The following is a 19,246-nucleotide window of genomic DNA, read 5'->3' as shown; positions in this document are numbered from 1 at the left end:
TGACTGTGGAAGAGAAGATCGCGAAAAGGTTAAGAGGTAAGTATTAGTTGGAGTGATATTACCATCTTTCTTGAAAGTGAAACGTTTCACTGCTGTAACTCCTTGGTCCTCAAGTTCAAGAGCTATATCCTCCTCTGACATATCACAGAAACAACGAGCTTTGTCCCGTATGATGCCACGGCAAGAATTCAATGTCCTGTGTACAGACACAGCAACCTCGATATTGGCAAAGTTCTTGACAGACAGCAGATTGAGAGATTGCTGTCTCCGTGCACACTCAACCAAAAGCGAGCCACTACGAAGACGGGTAACGTTCTTTACTTCACCACAAATTCCAGAGATAGCTTTTGAAATTGCGAAGGGATTGAGTTTGATTGGTAGAAAGAAAGTCCTTAGACTCAATCACTAAAAATCGAGCCCAAGAATCGACATTTACAGGAATGGTTTCAGGTGTACAATCTGTTTCAACCAGACGCCTCTTTTTTTCACAGCGAGATGAACCAGGTTGTTGGGAAGACATCATGAAAGGAAGAGTATTCAGCACCCCTGCTCCCCACCCACCATGGAGTGTCAACAAGGACGGTGTCAAGTAGCACCGGATCTCCAAGATGCCAACACCAGGGATACAGGGATGTTATACTCCAGCAATTATGACGCAAATAGCAATACTTGCATACCAAATTAAATGCCGGGGTGGTTCTGCCCGTGACACGTAATTGGACACATATTGAATTTGGAGGTCAATATTGCCAGATTGGCCCATGAGCCACCGCTTTCTGGCATAGGACTCTAGGCAATTTATAGTAATCAATAAATGTATCTTACAAGATCAAAATATCAAAGGCCCAAAAAATAAGGACATGTGCAAATAATATATATCTACCATGCACAGTGCTTGGCGTGACCAGCCGATTGATAGAACCGGGCCAGTTCTACCACCCGTCTAGGTGAAGTAAGGGTCGAAGGGGTGTGTTGAGCAAAGGGAACGCGGTTACAGGCTCCCAGTGCCCTCAACCCCCAGACTCCCGTCCTCCACCGACACAGGGCCGCAACCCACGGCCAACAGGTTGGTGGACCAAATATGCCCCCGGATCCACACGGGGGTGTTGGCGAGCTCTTGGCGTTACCCAGCACCCACCACGAGGAGGTGGCTCGCCACGGGTGCCCCCACATGTGAGAAAATATAAGTGTCAACTTGATGACTATGTTTCAAACCCAGACGTTGTTGAGGTATCCAGTATCTACTAGGATACCGAAGACATGTCGAGACCAGTTAGAGGTCCGACAAGTATACGTAGTAATCTCCTACACACTGCTAAGAAATATCACTTAGATCATTATATCAATGAATGTATTTACAACGGTTCATTTCCAAGCAAGCTAGCTTGGCGATCTATTATATATATATCAGACGTCTCTCGGAATATGAACAAAACATTTTGAGAGAGAGACTAACACAGAGGCCAGATCTCTCACGTTACTGTAAAATCCAGACACGATTACAAATGCACGTTCTTTATTATCTCATCCATGTCTATCCACATCTAAGACAGCATCTACAACTCTGTGTCGGATCAAAAGCAAAAATATCAAAAGAATGTAACCACTGTAATCGACATTACTTTGACTATGACAGCCATAATATCCTACACTGTGAATTTTTTTATATCCGACAGAAACAATGTTTTCTCTAGTCTGATTGATAAACTTGATGTAGATATATATGTGAAAACAGATATGCGACGATGATATGCTGGCACTATTTCTCGGTGCAGACATACATGATTTAACGGAATGTATTGACTGTGATGCCTGGGAATACAAAATACTGTCATTTTGTCATTTCGTGTGGAATCTAAGGAAACATCTGATTTACATCTATTAAACACAGCCCTACTGCTTACAAATTGTACCTTGTATAGTTGTAATCTGTTTAATGAACAGCCCAAAATATGCTTCCATTTTGTTACAAATGTTGTTCCATTTTGCTAGATGTATGTGATGTATTGTAGATAATGATCGTCGGATACAACTCAGGAGGAAATAAAGACATTTATTCATTATACTAAGCTAAAATGAAACCTTGACACACAGTATTTTTGGAAACCATAATTTCAATATTTATTTCAAGGCAATTATTTTAGTTGTATGCTGTGCACAGAACACCTGGTCATCAACAGAAAAACACGTCTCGCCGTTTGTTTTTAACGTTGATAACATTCATGATGTCGGACTACCATCAAAATGAAGTTCGAAGAATGGAGAACAATGGAACTGAGGTGTACAGTAACGATTGTGTCCACATCTAGCGTCTCGTACAGCCACACAACGTCTCCTCATGGATCTCAGAACGTTAGTGAACACTACCGAGGAAGACGTCGCCATTGCTCAACAAGGACACGTTGGAGATCGTGCAACGTCTGTGGTGGATTGACTTGTTGACGTACAAATCGACCCAGTGCGATTGCTTTCGGTGCTACGCGATGGCCACGACTTGAACACCAGCTTTTCTTAGAAAACTTTATGTGTCTTGTGGCCAACGCAAGTCGGTTACGGCGATGAAGAGACGTTGAGATTAGTCCGTTATCTTGTTTCCGGGGGCGAAGCACGGCGGCACGCGAGGGATTTCTGACAGTTTGTGGGTTTATCTCTGTGGATCTTGCAGTGACAAATCTGTTGCGAAGATGACGTCATCGTATTGCTGCATCCCGGCGTGACGTCACACGAGACACTCCTGGCCTCGGGCGATCTGCAACTGTTCCCGTTTGATGCATTCTCATTCTGAGATTAAAAAATGTCTTGAACAGTTAAAGTGCAACAGTGATCACAGATTGGCCAGCATGGAGCCTCCCTATAGCAAATGACGTTCTTCATTTGTAAGACGTGGCATTTCCAAAAGGTCATCAAAATGAAAATTTTAATTTGTTTTTTTTTCAATTCAACTTTACTGTGCTTATTCAGTTTAGGCAAACATTCACCACTTGACCTCATGATTTTGTGCTTGCACGTGCATTGCCATTTTTCTAGGCTACAAAGTGAAGGAATGCACGTGACTTTACAATTTCATGAAATTAAAGGATTCACAATGTTTACTAGATATACCGTATGGAATATTCCAATGAACAGAAGTAAAAAATATACCAGTGTCAAGTTTTCATTTTTGCTCAGTATATAATGCTCAATGAAACGCTGGTCATAATCAAAACATCAAACAAACTCTGTAAATATATTGCAAAATGAAAAAAACTATCATAAGAGTATTTACACAGTTCACTATATATTACCTGGGAGTACAGAATTGCCTCTTGCTGCTTTTGATTTGTGAGATTGAACATGATATTAATTCATCTTATTTCAGATGCTTTTTAGGAGTAGAAAATACATTTAGTAGTGGTCCATGCAACAGATTTACTGCAAATATGCATTACATTCGTGGAAATGTGTCTATGCTTCATATTGATATTGCACTTGGATAATGTTACTATATTTATGTTCACATTAAGATTATCCCATGCCCAGCGCGCTAGAAAATATTTACTGTATATGCTCGAAATAGTAATTTGTGTCGAGTCAGTCAGGGCATTCTGGCATGCACATCTTCGGAGACAGTGCTTAGACTTTGACACTGCGTACGTGACATAAAGCATTGGCTGGGGCCGACTCTAGGTTCAAGCCAGCGAGGCATTGAGCTGCGTTAGAAATGCCTCACATAAGCTATTTTCAAAGCCAAAGTGCATCGTTCAAATTCTGTTGCGATGAAACGAAGATTACAGGCCTAATGTTTGATTATGGGATTATCCGGTAATAAAGCATTGCAATAAACACCTCTAATCTGCAAAATCGAAGTTATTTGTCCAGTGTTAAATCTCATTTTGGCCTACCTGTGAGAGAGTTAGTCACCTGTAGGAGAAGTGTATTGCTGACACCAGCGAAACACACATGAAAATTATAAACAATAGTGTTATGGGTGATGATACGTGCCTGATAATATTTTGCATATTGTTTTTTTTTTATTTTGATGGAAAAACGTGGTACAGACAGATTTAGCTTAAGGTGAGGAACATTTACTGGAACGAACCAAATTGGTATGTAGCTGAATGGAATGTACAGCTTGGGATTTGACTGACTCAGGCTAGTTGTATTTGTAAGTGATTTCGAAGCGGTCAGACCATAAACGAAGCATTTAAAAACTTGAATATCTGTATTGAAGTCCAGAGTAACTCATCTCATCTAATAGCTTTGACTTCTGTCAGTTTCTACCAGTGATATGAATGTGAGGAAGTTATGTACAACTCTTGTTCCAACGGAAAAGTATCAACTGCAATGTACTGCAATGTATTGCGCTGATCATTCATCAAATAGTATCTTACACAGATCCTTATCTAATTTAGATTGAAAATAAAATTTAGTTCAGACAAATCAATGTTTTGTACCACATGACTATAAAGATATCATTATATCATACTTACTACATTCTTCTTATTTGAACAGACTGATGTGCACCTTAGCTTATTTAGCTGTGCGAGTGAATTTGTAATATTCCTCTGTATTACAACTTAATTTGTAACAATACCTAGAAGTAATTAATTTAGCACACAATTCTAAATGTTATCAAACACCACATCATCAAGTCTGTTGTATTGATAAAATAGTAGTAGAAAAGGGGATACGGGAAAAGTGTCCACTACTTTCATAGTCGGAATCTTTGGTGGTAATATCAAAGCCTAATCGTGGCGCATGTTAAACTGAAATGTTTAATCATTCTGATTCAGTCATATATGCTTTCTATAGATTAAATTCTGTTTACTTTCTCGTAATTTTAATATTTCTTCGAAATTAGAAAATTTGAGAAAACAATTGGAATTGTGATAAAAATAATTAAGGGAGAAATGCTTTTGAAATTTTTTTATCATAATGAGAAAATGGTTGCAATTTCGAGAGATTAATTGAATTTATGTGTGAAAACATAAGAAAAGATTGTAGGCAATAAGAAAACAAAATCAAAAACACCGTTTCCCAACAACGAATAAGGAGAAAATATTTGAAATCATGAGAAATTATCTAGAGTTAAGAAGAATAATTTGAAGGTATTTGAAGATCGCAAACTTGTGAAAATGACTGAAAACATATTCGGTACAGTGGAGAGGACATTTAACAATTTGAGGTTTTCAGAATATAAAGATCAAAATAATCACGAGAAATTATCGAAAGTTTGTAAAAATATTTCAAGTAATGAGAACATATTTAGAGCATCGAGAACATTCACAGATTTGAGAAAAAAAACCCCTAAAACTTCGCGATTACACAAACTATTGATTGTTTGCTAAAGCAAAAATGAAAACTTAAAACTTTACAAACTTCAAAAACTATCCAAATAACTGAACTAACTGAATATGTGATAGAAAAAAATGAAACGTTGTTGCCCAAAATCTTGATGTTATAACTACCCAAATGTTAAATCTTACAAATCGGCAATGCAACAGAAGACATGTTAGTTCTCTTTCTCAACGAATGTACACTGAACACGTGCGTGTTTTTTGTGGTACATCCATGTCATAATCAATGATCAGAGGAAAATTTTGACATCATCAGGGAAATCATTAACACGTGGCAGAACATTTTTATAATCCCTTTGGTAAAACGGTTGAAACAATACTGGAGACCTGTGACCATTTTATTACAATATTAAAACTGTACACAAAACACCATCGTTTGTAGCTCAGCATGACATAGTTGATATAGAAATTCTTAGATGCATTGCCTTATAAAGACGGGTTCCTAATTATTCGGTATACAAAGACAAAAGTCGCTTACGATTGTAAATATGCCAACACCATCCTCACGATTCAAATTTAAACCTATATCTCTACACAAAACTATGTAGTTTTGTGTTTGATGTGGTTATGTTAAAATGTCTTATATACAGTGTATACATATACACACACAATGTAGCTCAATCAAATGCACAAAAGGAAAACGTTACTGTTAAGCGTGTTGTCTTTTTTATTATAGTCTTTATTCACAAAATTAACATATAAAATAACCCATAAAGACACGTACAGTATCGTCTCATGTAGGTTTAGCATCTTCATTCCTGCCTAGTACTTCCATTCAACTAACAATAATTCAAGAGTTTACTCACAGTTCGGGCAACGTTTTTCTAATAGGTCCAGGTATCTCACAACCATGTTCTGACATGTATGTAAATATGCTGAATACAAGTATGTCTGAACGTGCTGTAGTTTCCTTTCGCCTATCGTAAATTGAAGCATAAAATTATCCACCGTATCTACGAACTACAAACACAGCCCTTGTCCTTACCCTAGTGTTTCATGTTTGTCTGCGTGTCGCTGTTAATGTTTGCCACACGACTAATTGCCTTGCACAAACAGGACATTTGTTTGCACCTTTTACAACTTGCCCAGATAAGAAGACGTGGTGCAATAAATTAGGAAATCCTGTTTCTGTTGAATGAAAGACGTTACACCATTGAGAAAAAAAGACGAGTCTAAAGTCTAAAAAAACAAACAATGCATTGTTGGAGGTGTTACCCGGAAAGTATTGGGTGCTTCGGGAGAGAGTGTATCAGCAGCGGTGAGGGCGACCCGGCAACACTCGAGATGTGGGCCGAAGTGGATATTTATGATGATTAAGTGATAGTTTGAAAAGTGAAGAGTCTAATGCAACTCAGGTATCCTGGCTACCATCTTTACTGCATTGAGATAAACGTCTTACATTGAAACGTTAAAGTGGTCGTTTTAGGTCAGTATTGTTTCAACCAAAGGGATTATAAAATGTTCTGCCACGTGTTAATGATTTCCCTGATGATGTCAAAAGTTTCCTCTGATCATTGATTACGACATTGATGTACCACAAATAACACACACTTCACAATTCTCAGTGGTGGGAACGCCAGAGTGAAGTCCATAACAACAGCTAACATGTCCTGCTTTTCAGAAAGGTTTTGAACCGACAAGTGATTGTAGAAATATTCTATGGCTGTTCAAATGTATGACTCCTTATGTTGAGGTGATTTTAATACCAAAACAGAGGTTAACAGAAGCATCATTAATAAGGAAAACGAAAACAAAACACCGTGTAAATGACCGTACATGACCAATAACTAATAATTAAATCACGAGGTAATTTGGGTTTACAATTAAATGGTCAGTCATAAGTTCAACTGTATAGAATCGAAACGTTTCCTTTTTTCCGTTTCCACACATGGGCTTTCTTACAAAATGATCATGCCCAAGTGATAACAAAATGCCATTTTAGAAAGTGGTCAAATGTAACATATGTTATATCTGGGATTACACTTTCTTAGTTAAGTACAAATTCTAGTACCTTTTGGGGTGGAGTCCCATCAGTGATTCGAACCCACACCCTAACTGTCAGGCACCTAAACGCCAGCACAATAAGTCATTTCTAACAAAATGTAATATCTAATATAACGCATTGTTACATTGACCACTTTCTAAAGTGACATTGTGTAATTTTAGCTTTCTTGCGTGAAGTAGATAACATTTACTGTGTGTCAGTGGCCACTGCAGATAAGAAGTAAACAACATTTACTGTGTCAGTTGTTACTGCAGATAAGAAGTAAACAACATTTACTCTGTGTCAGTTGTCACCGTAGGTAAGAAGTAGGTAACATTTATTCTGTGTGACATTTGAAAACATGAAATTGGAAAATATTTTTCTAAGTAACTAATTTATAAAAGAATTGAACATTCGAGACATGCAGCATGCATAATATGAAATACATATAAGTTGAGCCAGCAAAATAGAAATAGCTACTTTGCCTAAAGAAATTAAGGTAATTAACATGTTGAAGTAGAAACGTGAGTTTAATATTTGTTATAGTACCTATCACAGAACTATGCCGGTGCGTGAATTGGGCGTCGTGCAGGAATAAGGTATAAGGTATCGGGAGTACTGCTGACATCAAAAATAATACATGCCCCTTTTACTTCAAGGATCTTTTATTGCAACAAAATTGCACAAATTGTCAAGTGAAGATAACATTAACGTCAACCGCACTGCACAACTGGAGTTATTGAAGTGATTGAAACAGCCTTAAAATAAATATATTTTCACCGTCCGTCACACATTTTAGATCGTTGTGACATGCTGGTGAAAGTCAGTAGAGGAATCTCAATAAGTATACGTCTTGACATTTTACAAAGATCTGTGACTATCGGCGAGGAACTATAATCTATCTCAGTGATGCTAGGAGTGTCAGATTTTCCGAGTTGAGCATTGGTGTTCGTTAGTTTTGCCTATATATATATTTACAGTGATATGAAACATGGACACATAAATTCTCTTTGCAATCGTTTCATGCGTAAGCATAGGGGAATATGTAAACGTAATTACTGATCACTCTATGTCCAGTGTTTACATACGCACATTGTATAAGTGTATACACCAGGAGTATATGAGAATGTATGTTAGGTTGCTTTTACTATGAGTTCAGATGTTCCTGGCATCTTGGGACATAGCACCAGCATTATCACACTCCACCATCAAACCTGTCGACGTCTATTTCCAGGATGCAGTTTTCATCTATGACGTCTGCATACCTCGAAATCTTCTACCTGGGCAACACGGCAGAAATCTAGACACGTCGCAGAAGCAGACAAGTCTTCATCGCTGTTAGCACCATTAAAGCCGCTATTGAGGATCATGAAGTGCAAATTGGCACTACAGCTGTGGCGTTAAAGTCTGCCTCGCGGTTCCGCACTGTTTTGCCTGGTAATCTGTAGTACCGAAGCGGTTGGCGTTGCAACGGTCTTTCTTTCAAGTACGTGGCGTACTTGTGTGTAGAAATCTTGGACAGCGATGGTAACGCGTGGTCTACCGCTCGTGGTTCCACAAGCTGTTCATATCGGCCCTGTAGTCTGGAAATGGTGCTTCTGGATTCGATACCACGTGCAGTATGCTGTGTACTCATTGGTGTCCCGTAATTAATAAATCTTTGGAGTTAAATTAACCATTGATGGTTATTGAACCATATCAGATAACTGGTATATCTGCAGCTAATGGCAAACATCTTGGCAAATTGCACTGTTTTCATCTTGCCAACACGAGTCATATGCATAAAACCTGGGAGACCAGTAAATGTCCATAACCTTAACAGACATACACAGTTCTAAGACAAATTGACCCTTGAGGTGAAACAGCATGTGACAAATCGTTATCTCCTTCACGTGTCTCGAGAGTTTGTGAGAGATGACGAGGAGGAGTGAATGTTGCATTATAATGCTTAAATGCAATGGTATTGTACGATCGCTTCATGTAACATCATCGGGAGGTTATATCCCCTTGTTCATGTTGCTACGTATGGCCAGAGGGGCGCCATAGACAGAGATTCTAGACGGCTCCGTCAAGGAAGTTCCTATAATAGGTTTTGTTTGTTGGTTCATGGCTTATTCTACAATATCCTACATACAAGAAATGGTCGAATATGGACATGCAAACCACTGAGTGATATTATGAACAACATCAGACACTGTCACCGACGACCACCAGATATCAACCGACTCACCATATGACTACTGCGTCGCTTCAGAGGACAATGAAAGGTTGTTGGGACCAGACTTACACAAAATTGTATTCTCATTTCATGATCAGGTTTAGTGTTATCAGACACTAAATGTTGACGTTGAAATAGTTGTGCGCACAACGCTCAGTAGCTAAAATGACGACATAACGATCATATTTGGGTACCCTGCTGAGGTACGCAATGATGTATTAGATATGGATAATGACAGTTTATAGCCCGCATTGTTGCACTGCTACACATGTTTTAAGTAATATGATCTTGACCTCAGCATGCCTTTTAAATTCCAAAACGTGTACTCATTACTGCGTGGTTGAGTGTTCATTACTTCAGTGTTAAGTGATTTCGTCTTGTCTTCTGGCTCATTCTAGCTTATCTGGAAAGATGCTTTTGAAATAATCACGATCACACATGAAACTGCATGTTTTCATACTTTATTATTAATGATCGATATACAATTGATAGGGCTACACAAGAGGATTGTAGGACACTTTTGGCTGGAGACTAACTCTCGTTGTCACTGTAGATAAGAAGTAGATGACATTTACTTTGTGTCAGTGGTCACTAGGGGACAGGTCCACGTCATCAGTAACATGTCATCAATGGCCTAAAGGTAACCAGGGGAGAATTTTGTCTTCTTATCTACAGTAAGGTAATTACATGGAGCTTACAAGGACCAGCATCACTGACTGGCATGCCCAAGATATGTGTCGAGATAATTATGTTGATGGACATTTCAAATTTCAATACCACGTATGTCCTCAAAGTCAGCTGCAGAACACACTGATCGGTACTGCTTCAAACACTTTCAATCTCTTAACAACAATTAGCCTTCAGCACACTGACTGATACTGCTGTCACCACTTTCAGTCTCTTAACAATCAATCAACCAATTATAAGCATAAAATGTGTCTAATGTTCACTCCAAACAAAATAAAAACACGTCTAACATAAAGCGTGGTCTTGTGGTCTTCAGTTGAGGCTCAGCTTTGTGAGGACAGCTACAGCTGCGAGCATCCATACGTGCACAGACATCTTTGCAGCACCAGATGCTGAAATAAAGTACATTCATGTCAGTGTTTTTCGTGTACCCTCCATACATTGTCATTGATACAGTCAACAATAAACACTTCATGTAAGTATTTCTACAGACGTCTTGAAACATAGTTTCCCATTTTTCATTACCCACTTCCTTACTACCTCCACTTACATAACACTCAAGTTATCCTAACCCGATTTATCGCTCACCCAACACCATTGAATCATGAAATCAGATGCAGAAGAAAACAAAATGTTTTTCTCTATGGATTCATTTCATGTGACGTTTTCTTAAGCTCTGTATTACGTTATTACCTGAAAGCGAGCCGAACCCAAATGAGTTAACGTGATTAACTGTCATGGGGTACAAATATTTACCGACATATTTTACCGAAGTATAGTGAGCTAAATGATAACGTGTATTACATTACACTCACTGGAGACATCATGCATCATGTATGCACATGGAACAATCGACACACGTGTGGCAGAGTTTTGTACTTCATGCCATTATGCTCTAAATGGTTTGACATATGCTATTGTTTGACAGGACACTTTAACAAATATAATGTCTACGGATGTTATTGATAGATTATGGTTATACAAGTAACCCTGCACTAGTTACTTAGCCTGCTGAAAGAAACATAGCTTACGATTGTAGTTATTTAAAGAATGTAATGTCTAAGACCAACAACAAAGATATCATGATTTATGTATTATCCGATTGCGTTTAATAGTAAAAGGACGTCATGACAAAACGCTATTTCGACTGATACAGAAAGAAAATAAAACGAATAAGAAATACAATAATATATTGAAATCTTTTGACGTCGCACATACATCTATTTCAAATAATTTCCCGAATCATATTGTTTCCAGGAATTGTTAACTGCATCCGGAAGGCCATCAGACATATAAAGTGATTATTAGATCTATTTCTCATATATCCATGGACTACGACTGGGCATATATTATGTGTGGTTATGGACGCCTGATTACCTACAAGGAATCCCATACCAAATCATATTTGCCTGTGATGATCTACTTGCTAATACCTTGATTGCATGTGTCGCCTCCATAACCTGGGGCGCAGTCACACACATACTGGCCACTGCTTTTGTCACAGGTTCCACCATTGAGGCAATCTGTATCAGTATCGCATAGTGGTTCTGTAACAAAGAATGTGTGAGAATATACGATGAGAGTTTGATATCAAGCCTGCAGCTGTATGATCATTGCTAATAAGTACACGAGTCACAACCAGAAATATCAGTGGTTGAACCAACGAATCATATCAGCACTGATAAAAATCAACCACATTTTAAAAGTCGTAACAGGGAAACATAAATATATATTAAATATTGCATTAGAGCAGATACGCCGCCAGTCTATAACATAACTCTTCTACAATTTGTCTTTGGCTGAGATGATCACAGTATATTTGATTATACCAAGTTTGCATGTGTCGCCTCCATAGCCATCGGCGCAGTCACAAACATACTGGCCACTGCTCTTATCGCAGGTTCCATCATTGAGACAATCTCCATCAGCCGTGCACTGTGGATCTGCGACAAGAAATGCATGAGAAGTTACAATGAGCATTTTATAGCAATAATCCAGCTACGGATATGAAAGAGACAAACCAGTGATCTCGCTCACAGAAATAATCGTACCCGATAGAAATGCTGTCAGAAACACCAATCACTGAATTGTCTGAATAGACATGGTTATGCTTTCCTGAATACTTGGCAATCTTACTGACTGTGTCTTCCAACAACAAATGTATATGGGTGATACCTTTACCGCAAGCGCTTGTCTGTTTTTAGTCAGTTGTAAAAGCTATCTACAGCGACACATTAATCTCAAATATCTGCTAAAACATAAGCAGTCAATTGAAAGGGCTGAACCATCACGATAACAAACAATTGATACATGCATTTGGCTTTAGTTGTAAGGCTTGTCCAGAGATAAGGTGTGAGTGTAATGAGAATTAGGCCGCGTTTCCTGAGCGAGAGAGCAATTTGTTGTCATAAGCAATTAGGTAGTGTGGATGATCTGGAAAACATGGTCGGAATATATCAGATAATGACAAATATATCATGTTGGCAACAATAAGTACCTCAAAATATATGACTTTGGTGCGTAATACTGTCCTTATCGAGAACATGAAGAAAATCAATTAAGATATAACTAATTTATAACAAAATGGTACATTTAAAGCAACTGAAAACCTATATACATACATTTCATATATTTAAGTTCTTCTCAGACATGTTATTCCCAACACAGGAAACTTGCATCTGAAACGCTCTTGGACATAGATTGTGGTTATTCAAACCTTATATCCTCATAAATCTACAGTGAAGCATTATGTGCAGCCGTGTATAAGAAAGCCTTGAAGGAATCGTAGAGCATATAATAACATCAAGTTGCCTTGCATCAGAGCAGATCCAGGTCAACTATAAAACTAAACTTCTCCTGAAATTTTCTTTGGATGAGATGATCTGTGTGATCATACCTAGATTGCATGTGTCGCCTCCATAACCATCGGCGCAGTCACAAACATGCTGGCCACTCGTTGTGACTTTATTACAGATTCCACCACTGAGACAATCTGTATCAGCATTGCAATGTGGCTCTATAACAAGGAATGCATGACAATTTAGGATAAGATTTTCATATCAAAGTATATGACCGTAGTAAATTCTCGAGCCTGAATTATTCAAATCATCTGCAGATACTGAACCAAGGAATGATCTCATCGCAGATCTCAATAAATCACATTTAAGTAATCGTCCTCGATAGAAATGCTATTGACGATAACACCAGTCACTGGATTGTCTGCACAGGTTATTTACAGCGTATCCGACAGAACTACTACTGAGTGAGGCGCTCAACAACAAATATGCATATGCCATCAAAAAGTAAATCCTTGTCGCTATCCTAGTCACGTTGAATTCCCAGTCTCTCAGATCCCTATGCTTTACACTTCACGTCGTAACCACGTCTTTTAATCGTACTAACTTCCATCAAGTCAAAAGGTGGTGGATTTTTAATACGCATATCATCAATTAATGAAAATTGTCTTCCGACTTTACTATGAAGACTCACTTCTGTAAATATGTCTCTTACCTCAGTCAACAGTTCTAAACTAGATTTTGGAAAACATTCCATTCTGTCTAAAAGTACTGTTTACACAACAAATTCGTAATGTTGAAAAGATTATTGTCATGCTTTCAGTAATTGATGAAAATCAGTGAAAATATTCAATTCTTGTCAAAACTACACCAAAACGCAGCTGTTCACACGCACGATATTTACACCTGCGTTTTAGCAAGTTTGATGCAGGATCCTCGTGCAGTACACCTGCATAGTATTGGCAGTTGGTTCCCCCACGATGGTGGAGAAATTCATTTTCGATGTAACTCATCGATGTAACGTGTTCTCAGTGCTTTAAATGAGGCTAATCTTTTGATGGGTGATATATTTCAAATATCTGTTGTTCTGTAATATGTTGTTCCCAAGGTAACTGCATCGGGCACACTATTAGAAATATATAGTGGTTATTAAGATCTATCCCTTTTCCATCTATAGAGTAGCATTCAGCCAGTTATATGAACACCCAAAGGGAATTATAAGCTTGTGTAAATTAAAGAACATTACCTATGCGAATAAAACTCGAGCCTGAACTAGCTATACCACTGGTTGAACCAACCACTGAACTGCATATCGCGCAAGATTTTCTTCTACAACATAAATACATAGGTGATCATTAATTTTGTCACAAGCAATAGAGTACGTTTATTCAGTTTTATTTCAAAGCATTAACACCAGCGAAATCTTGATCACTGATATCTGTTAAAATATTGGCATCGTGCGTGAAAGTCCAAAAATAATGATCATAACTGTATTAAGTGATAGGATAACATCATTGACGATGTCTGTCATACTACCAGTAGTGTTACGAGGTGTATTTGTTCTGATTTAAGTTGTTATTAATTATTATTGCTGTAGTTGTAATTGCGTCACAATATTTAAGGACTTCGTGTTAGTTATTATGGCTCACATTTCCTACAGAGAATTATTTAAGCGGCACGCCTCTAAGGCAGTACTTTAGAGTTACCTCCATTTGAAAAAGATAAACACCAGACCACTACTGTTCTAGAGAATTCCACGTTAGTTGCGATGGCCGTATTTGCTCGAACTTTCAGGAAATTGCTAATTGTTTATATAAATGCTAGTTGCCGTGTTGTCTAGGGACACGTTTACCTGAGTACATAATTCTGCCTCTGCGTGAATGCTTGATTTACATAACCGCTGTCTGACCACTCGCTGTGTTACATTCATCATAACTGTTTCTCACTCTCGCACTAAGACTTTGGTGAGTTTGCTACATATTTTTGTGACCCATTGCTTTAGATTTTGTCTCATTTGTATTGTATTTGAAATCGGTATTGTGAAATTGACTTGTGACTTTGTATAACTTGCTCTCTTTGCTTATAATACAATATTTAAATGTTTTAGACTTGTCTTTGTTCCGTTTTGCTGGTTCATCGGGGATGAAGGAGGATGAAGGAGTAAGCATTAACTCCGAAACGTTGTGTTCTCATAATAAAGAAGTTGATATCCATAAAATCTTCATCCCTATACTGAACATATTTCATAATGATATTATTTAAGGGCATGCGATTATCAAAGACATATCAAATGGCAGATCGTTTCTCGTTTTCTGCAACCTTTTCCGAACTATTATATCAGTGTGTTGTTAACAGCTCGTTAACCACAATAGCCACATATCTGAATTTTTGGACATGGCTTTGCTAATAATTTCTTCAAAACAAAATGGAAGCTTTTCAAACATTGTACATCGAGAATATGCACAAGCCGACTACTTTTTGAAAATGTCAAATACACTGAGGATCAATGATCTAGTCACGTTCAGAAAACACTTTAAAGAAAGATCTCCAATTAAATCGTTTGGCATAGTTTGGCCTAATACCATATTCCATAATATACATGTTGCAATCTAGAACTGACCCATATCCATTTTCCTTACAACAGTAGTGAGTTTCCTTGTAGGGGAGACTGAGTACCTAAGGAGGTGTCACAATGAGGTAGGCTGATGTCGCAACTAGCTGTTTTTCAGCTATTCAACAGTCTTCAGCAATAGGGAAATCTTGATCAGACTGTCCATTGATTGACATCTTGAGCAGGTTTAAGTCACACAGAATAGACATGCATTTGCTTTTCGCTCAATAAGCTTTCTTTTGGAACCTTCAAACAGTCGCATCGAAATTCACTTGTGACATGCAGTTCAACATAACAAAGATGGAATGGAAGATATACTCACCGAGGTCACATTTATCTCCACCGTAGCCTGCATCACAAGTACAGACATCTTCAGGAGGGTCTGATGAATCAGGTTCACATGTCCCTTTGCCATTGCATGGATCAGGTATGCATGGATCTTCTGCAATATATTGTTGACCGTGATATGTTAATTGCTTATTAATAAATGTCACCCATCTATTGTATTTTATATTTTATTTATTGAGACCTCAATAAACACGGCATCACATGAGGCCACACCAGATCCTTATGCAGTAATATATAAAAGAACTGGTATATATGCAGATCGCGAGAAAGTGAACATATTACATACTGCTTTGGGAACTAGTTTTACCGCTGATGCCTCAGCTTTGCACGTAGCCTTGCAAGCTGCAAGCTATGATGTACAAAATACATGTGAACATGTATCATATGCATCTTGTTCTGAAGACAGCGCATCAAAAAATATATATTGTCGGATGGTGCACAGTGATAATTAATGTTTAAAAAACTTGCAATGTAGTCATTAGCATTTTCAACCTTATTTGAAACCAGTGTGTATTTATTCATATATTCAAACCTGATACCGAAAGCTAATGTTCGTACAGTCATGGACATAATAATTCGAATATTACGGTATTTGATCTTTCTAAACAGTAACAATGACAAAATCCTTATGACAGTTTACTGGGTGAAACAAAAGCTATAGGTCTTCTCAAAGATATAAAATAGGAGAAAATGTATTGTGAAACGGGTCAACTGGCATCTAAACGGGAAGATTAATTCAAAATTATGTTTTTTATGAAATATGTAACAAATCTTAAACCATCTTTTTTGCTTACGCATGTATTCTATTTGTGTAAACGTGTCTTAACCGTTTCGCTTTGTTTAGCGTCAGACTCTAGCTTATAAGTCTGTAAGTAATCCATTCAAGACTACACAATCGATTAGTTGACGACTTCATTCATTGCTTCGTGTGTTCGTCGCATCTTCGGGTGGCCTTCTATAAGACTCGCACATGTGATAGTTAACGGACTGAGATAGAAACTGCTTTAGAAAATTGGCTGTACAGAAATGCTTTACGAATGTACAGAACGTTGTTTGTTTCGAGCTGTTATTACCTGTAGTAGCATGAATCGCTATATAAAGACAAAAACATCGTCAGATTACCACGCATCGAATACTAAAATCAAATGTGGGATGTATAATGACATTTATGTAATATAGTCTGGTTCATAATTATTGAGAATTTTTCTTCTTACTTTGAGCTATCCTAACACCTCAACTGATTCACTGATACTTAAAACTAAGTAATGGTATAAGGGAGGTAACTCATCTTGGAGTACTGAGTATAGTACAATTAGAGTTACCTCCCCTGAATTTGTAGCAGACGTCATTTTCCTCAGCACTGTCAACAATGTCTGCTGAAGATAAAAGAAGGTTGATTTTTGAGTTGTGTAATCAAGGAATTGATGATGTAAATACATTGGCAGAGAGAACAGGAACTCCTCTTTCTACTGTGTATAGGATTAGGAAGAAGTTTAAAGAGGGAAAGGATTTTGGGCACCAGAAAGGAGCAGGGAGACCCAGAAAATTGGACTTCTCAGATCGCGTCCGGCTGGGAATTTTAGCGTCTAAAAAGCAAAGGGCAAGCATCTCCAACATCAGGTATGAAATGATAGAAAGGGGATCAACAGTTGTATCAAAATCTACAGTTAGAAGAAATTTGATTGATCTTGGATGGGAGAAAAAGACTGGAATTCCTTCTCCTCTCATGAAACAAGAACATAAAGACAGGCGTGTTGAGTGGTGTTTGGCACATGAAAACTTTGACTGGGAAAATGTGATTTTTACTCATGAAAGCTCAATATGGGTATATCCCAATAATGTGAAAATATGGACAAAGTCTGCGTCAGCACCGTTGTATCGACGACCTAAATACAGCCCAAAGTTCCATGTATGGGGAGGGATATCCTTATTAGGAACGACCCCGCTGTGTGTGTTTGAGGGAAATCTGACAAGTCAACGATACACTAACATATTAGATAATTTTCTCCTTCCAAGTGCACATGTGTTTTATGGAAATGACTGGATTTTGCAGCAAAATAATGATCCTAAACACACCGCAAAACATGCCAAGCAGTGGTTTCAGGAGAAAAATGTAACTGCATTACCATTTCCTGCATATAGTCCTGACTTAAATCCCACTGAGAACATTTGGGGGATGATGAAGGAATGTGTGAATCAAAAGGGGTTGACAAAAATTGAAGACATGAAGAGAGAAGTGGTCCGATACTGGGACAGCATAACTCACGAGACACTAACCTCTCTGACAGGAAGTATGCCTACCCGTCTTAGACTGTGCTGTGAAGCTCAAGGAGACTTGATAAAATATTAAATTGTTACCTACACAACATGAAAAGGTCAGTTCACTTTCACAATACATTCAATTTTATCTGTTTTGTTCTCGTTTAATAATATGGAATGCTTTAGCTATTCTCAATAATTTTGAACCATACTGTACATATGTACGCACATTAACGAACTATCCTCCTTCAGGATTTCTAAACAGAGCGCGTGCCCATTTACAATTGAATTACGTGATCACATAATGTTTTCCCCAATGTTAAGAAAGGAAAATTGTATTTAAGCTCTTACGTATGCGATTTTATTGTGTTTCTTCCACATTTTACCAATTTATCTTGTCCTGCTTCGTATTTATTTTACCAAACTTTGCTTTGATAAATATTGCCACGATGGTCCCTCCCTTGTGTGGTTTTAGTCATAGCGCTGGCCTAAAACTTTGTTTCCTACTTCTATTTTCGTTCAGAAAGTTTGTCATGAACCTTTATAGAATAAATGTTTGTTACCGTGTTGACACTTGTCACCAATGTAACCAGAATTGCAGTCGCATGTGCCATCCGATTCACAGGTTCCGTGCCCGCTGCATCCGTGCGTATTGCAATCAGCCAGTAGTCTCCCGCACATGGTTGCAAGAACACCTGGACAAGAATAATTTGTTCAGTCATTTCCAAAATGCACTTGTCGTTTTCATCACTTATAGCATTATATGTCGAGTCTGTCACAAACGTCAAGACTAGATTATTTGGGCGATCAGAAAGATCAGTGATTTTCTTTCCAGGAATACACACGTTGCACGTGCATTTTGATTTGTATGTTTGAAACTGAAGTTGATATTAAGGAATACAATTTACTTGAAGTATTGAACAAAAAGGCAATAATATAATTAATATTGTATGAATAATTCAGTTCAGGCTCTATTCATGTTCGCTCCAGTTAGTATACAGCGCGTGT

General features: G+C 37.9%; 1 protein-coding gene across 2 annotated transcripts in view; it reads right to left on the bottom strand.

Annotated features, from left to right (window-relative positions):
* Nucleotides 1–19,246, bottom strand: part of LOC137262235 (delta-like protein C) — a 52,616-nt gene that overhangs the window by 32,994 nt on the left and 376 nt on the right. Inside the window, exons 2-7 of one of the 2 annotated variants that reach the window (XM_067800039.1) lie at nt 18,802–18,933; nt 15,954–16,073; nt 13,122–13,241; nt 12,055–12,168; nt 11,659–11,772; nt 10,538–10,617 (exon numbers count right to left, since the gene is read on the bottom strand). In XM_067800039.1, coding sequence (XP_067656140.1) covers nt 10,538–10,617; nt 11,659–11,772; nt 12,055–12,168; nt 13,122–13,241; nt 15,954–16,073; nt 18,802–18,933 — 680 coding nt within the window. Of the gene's footprint in view, nt 1–10,537; nt 10,618–11,658; nt 11,773–12,054; nt 12,169–13,121; nt 13,242–15,953; nt 16,074–18,801; nt 18,934–19,246 lie in introns of those variants that run through there. The other variant, XM_067800038.1, reaches the window with a different exon arrangement.

This window comes from Haliotis asinina, chromosome 14, assembly GCF_037392515.1.
Source record: "Haliotis asinina isolate JCU_RB_2024 chromosome 14, JCU_Hal_asi_v2, whole genome shotgun sequence".
NCBI lineage: Eukaryota > Metazoa > Mollusca > Gastropoda > Lepetellida > Haliotidae > Haliotis > Haliotis asinina.
This window is presented reverse-complemented; position numbering and strand designations above follow the sequence as displayed.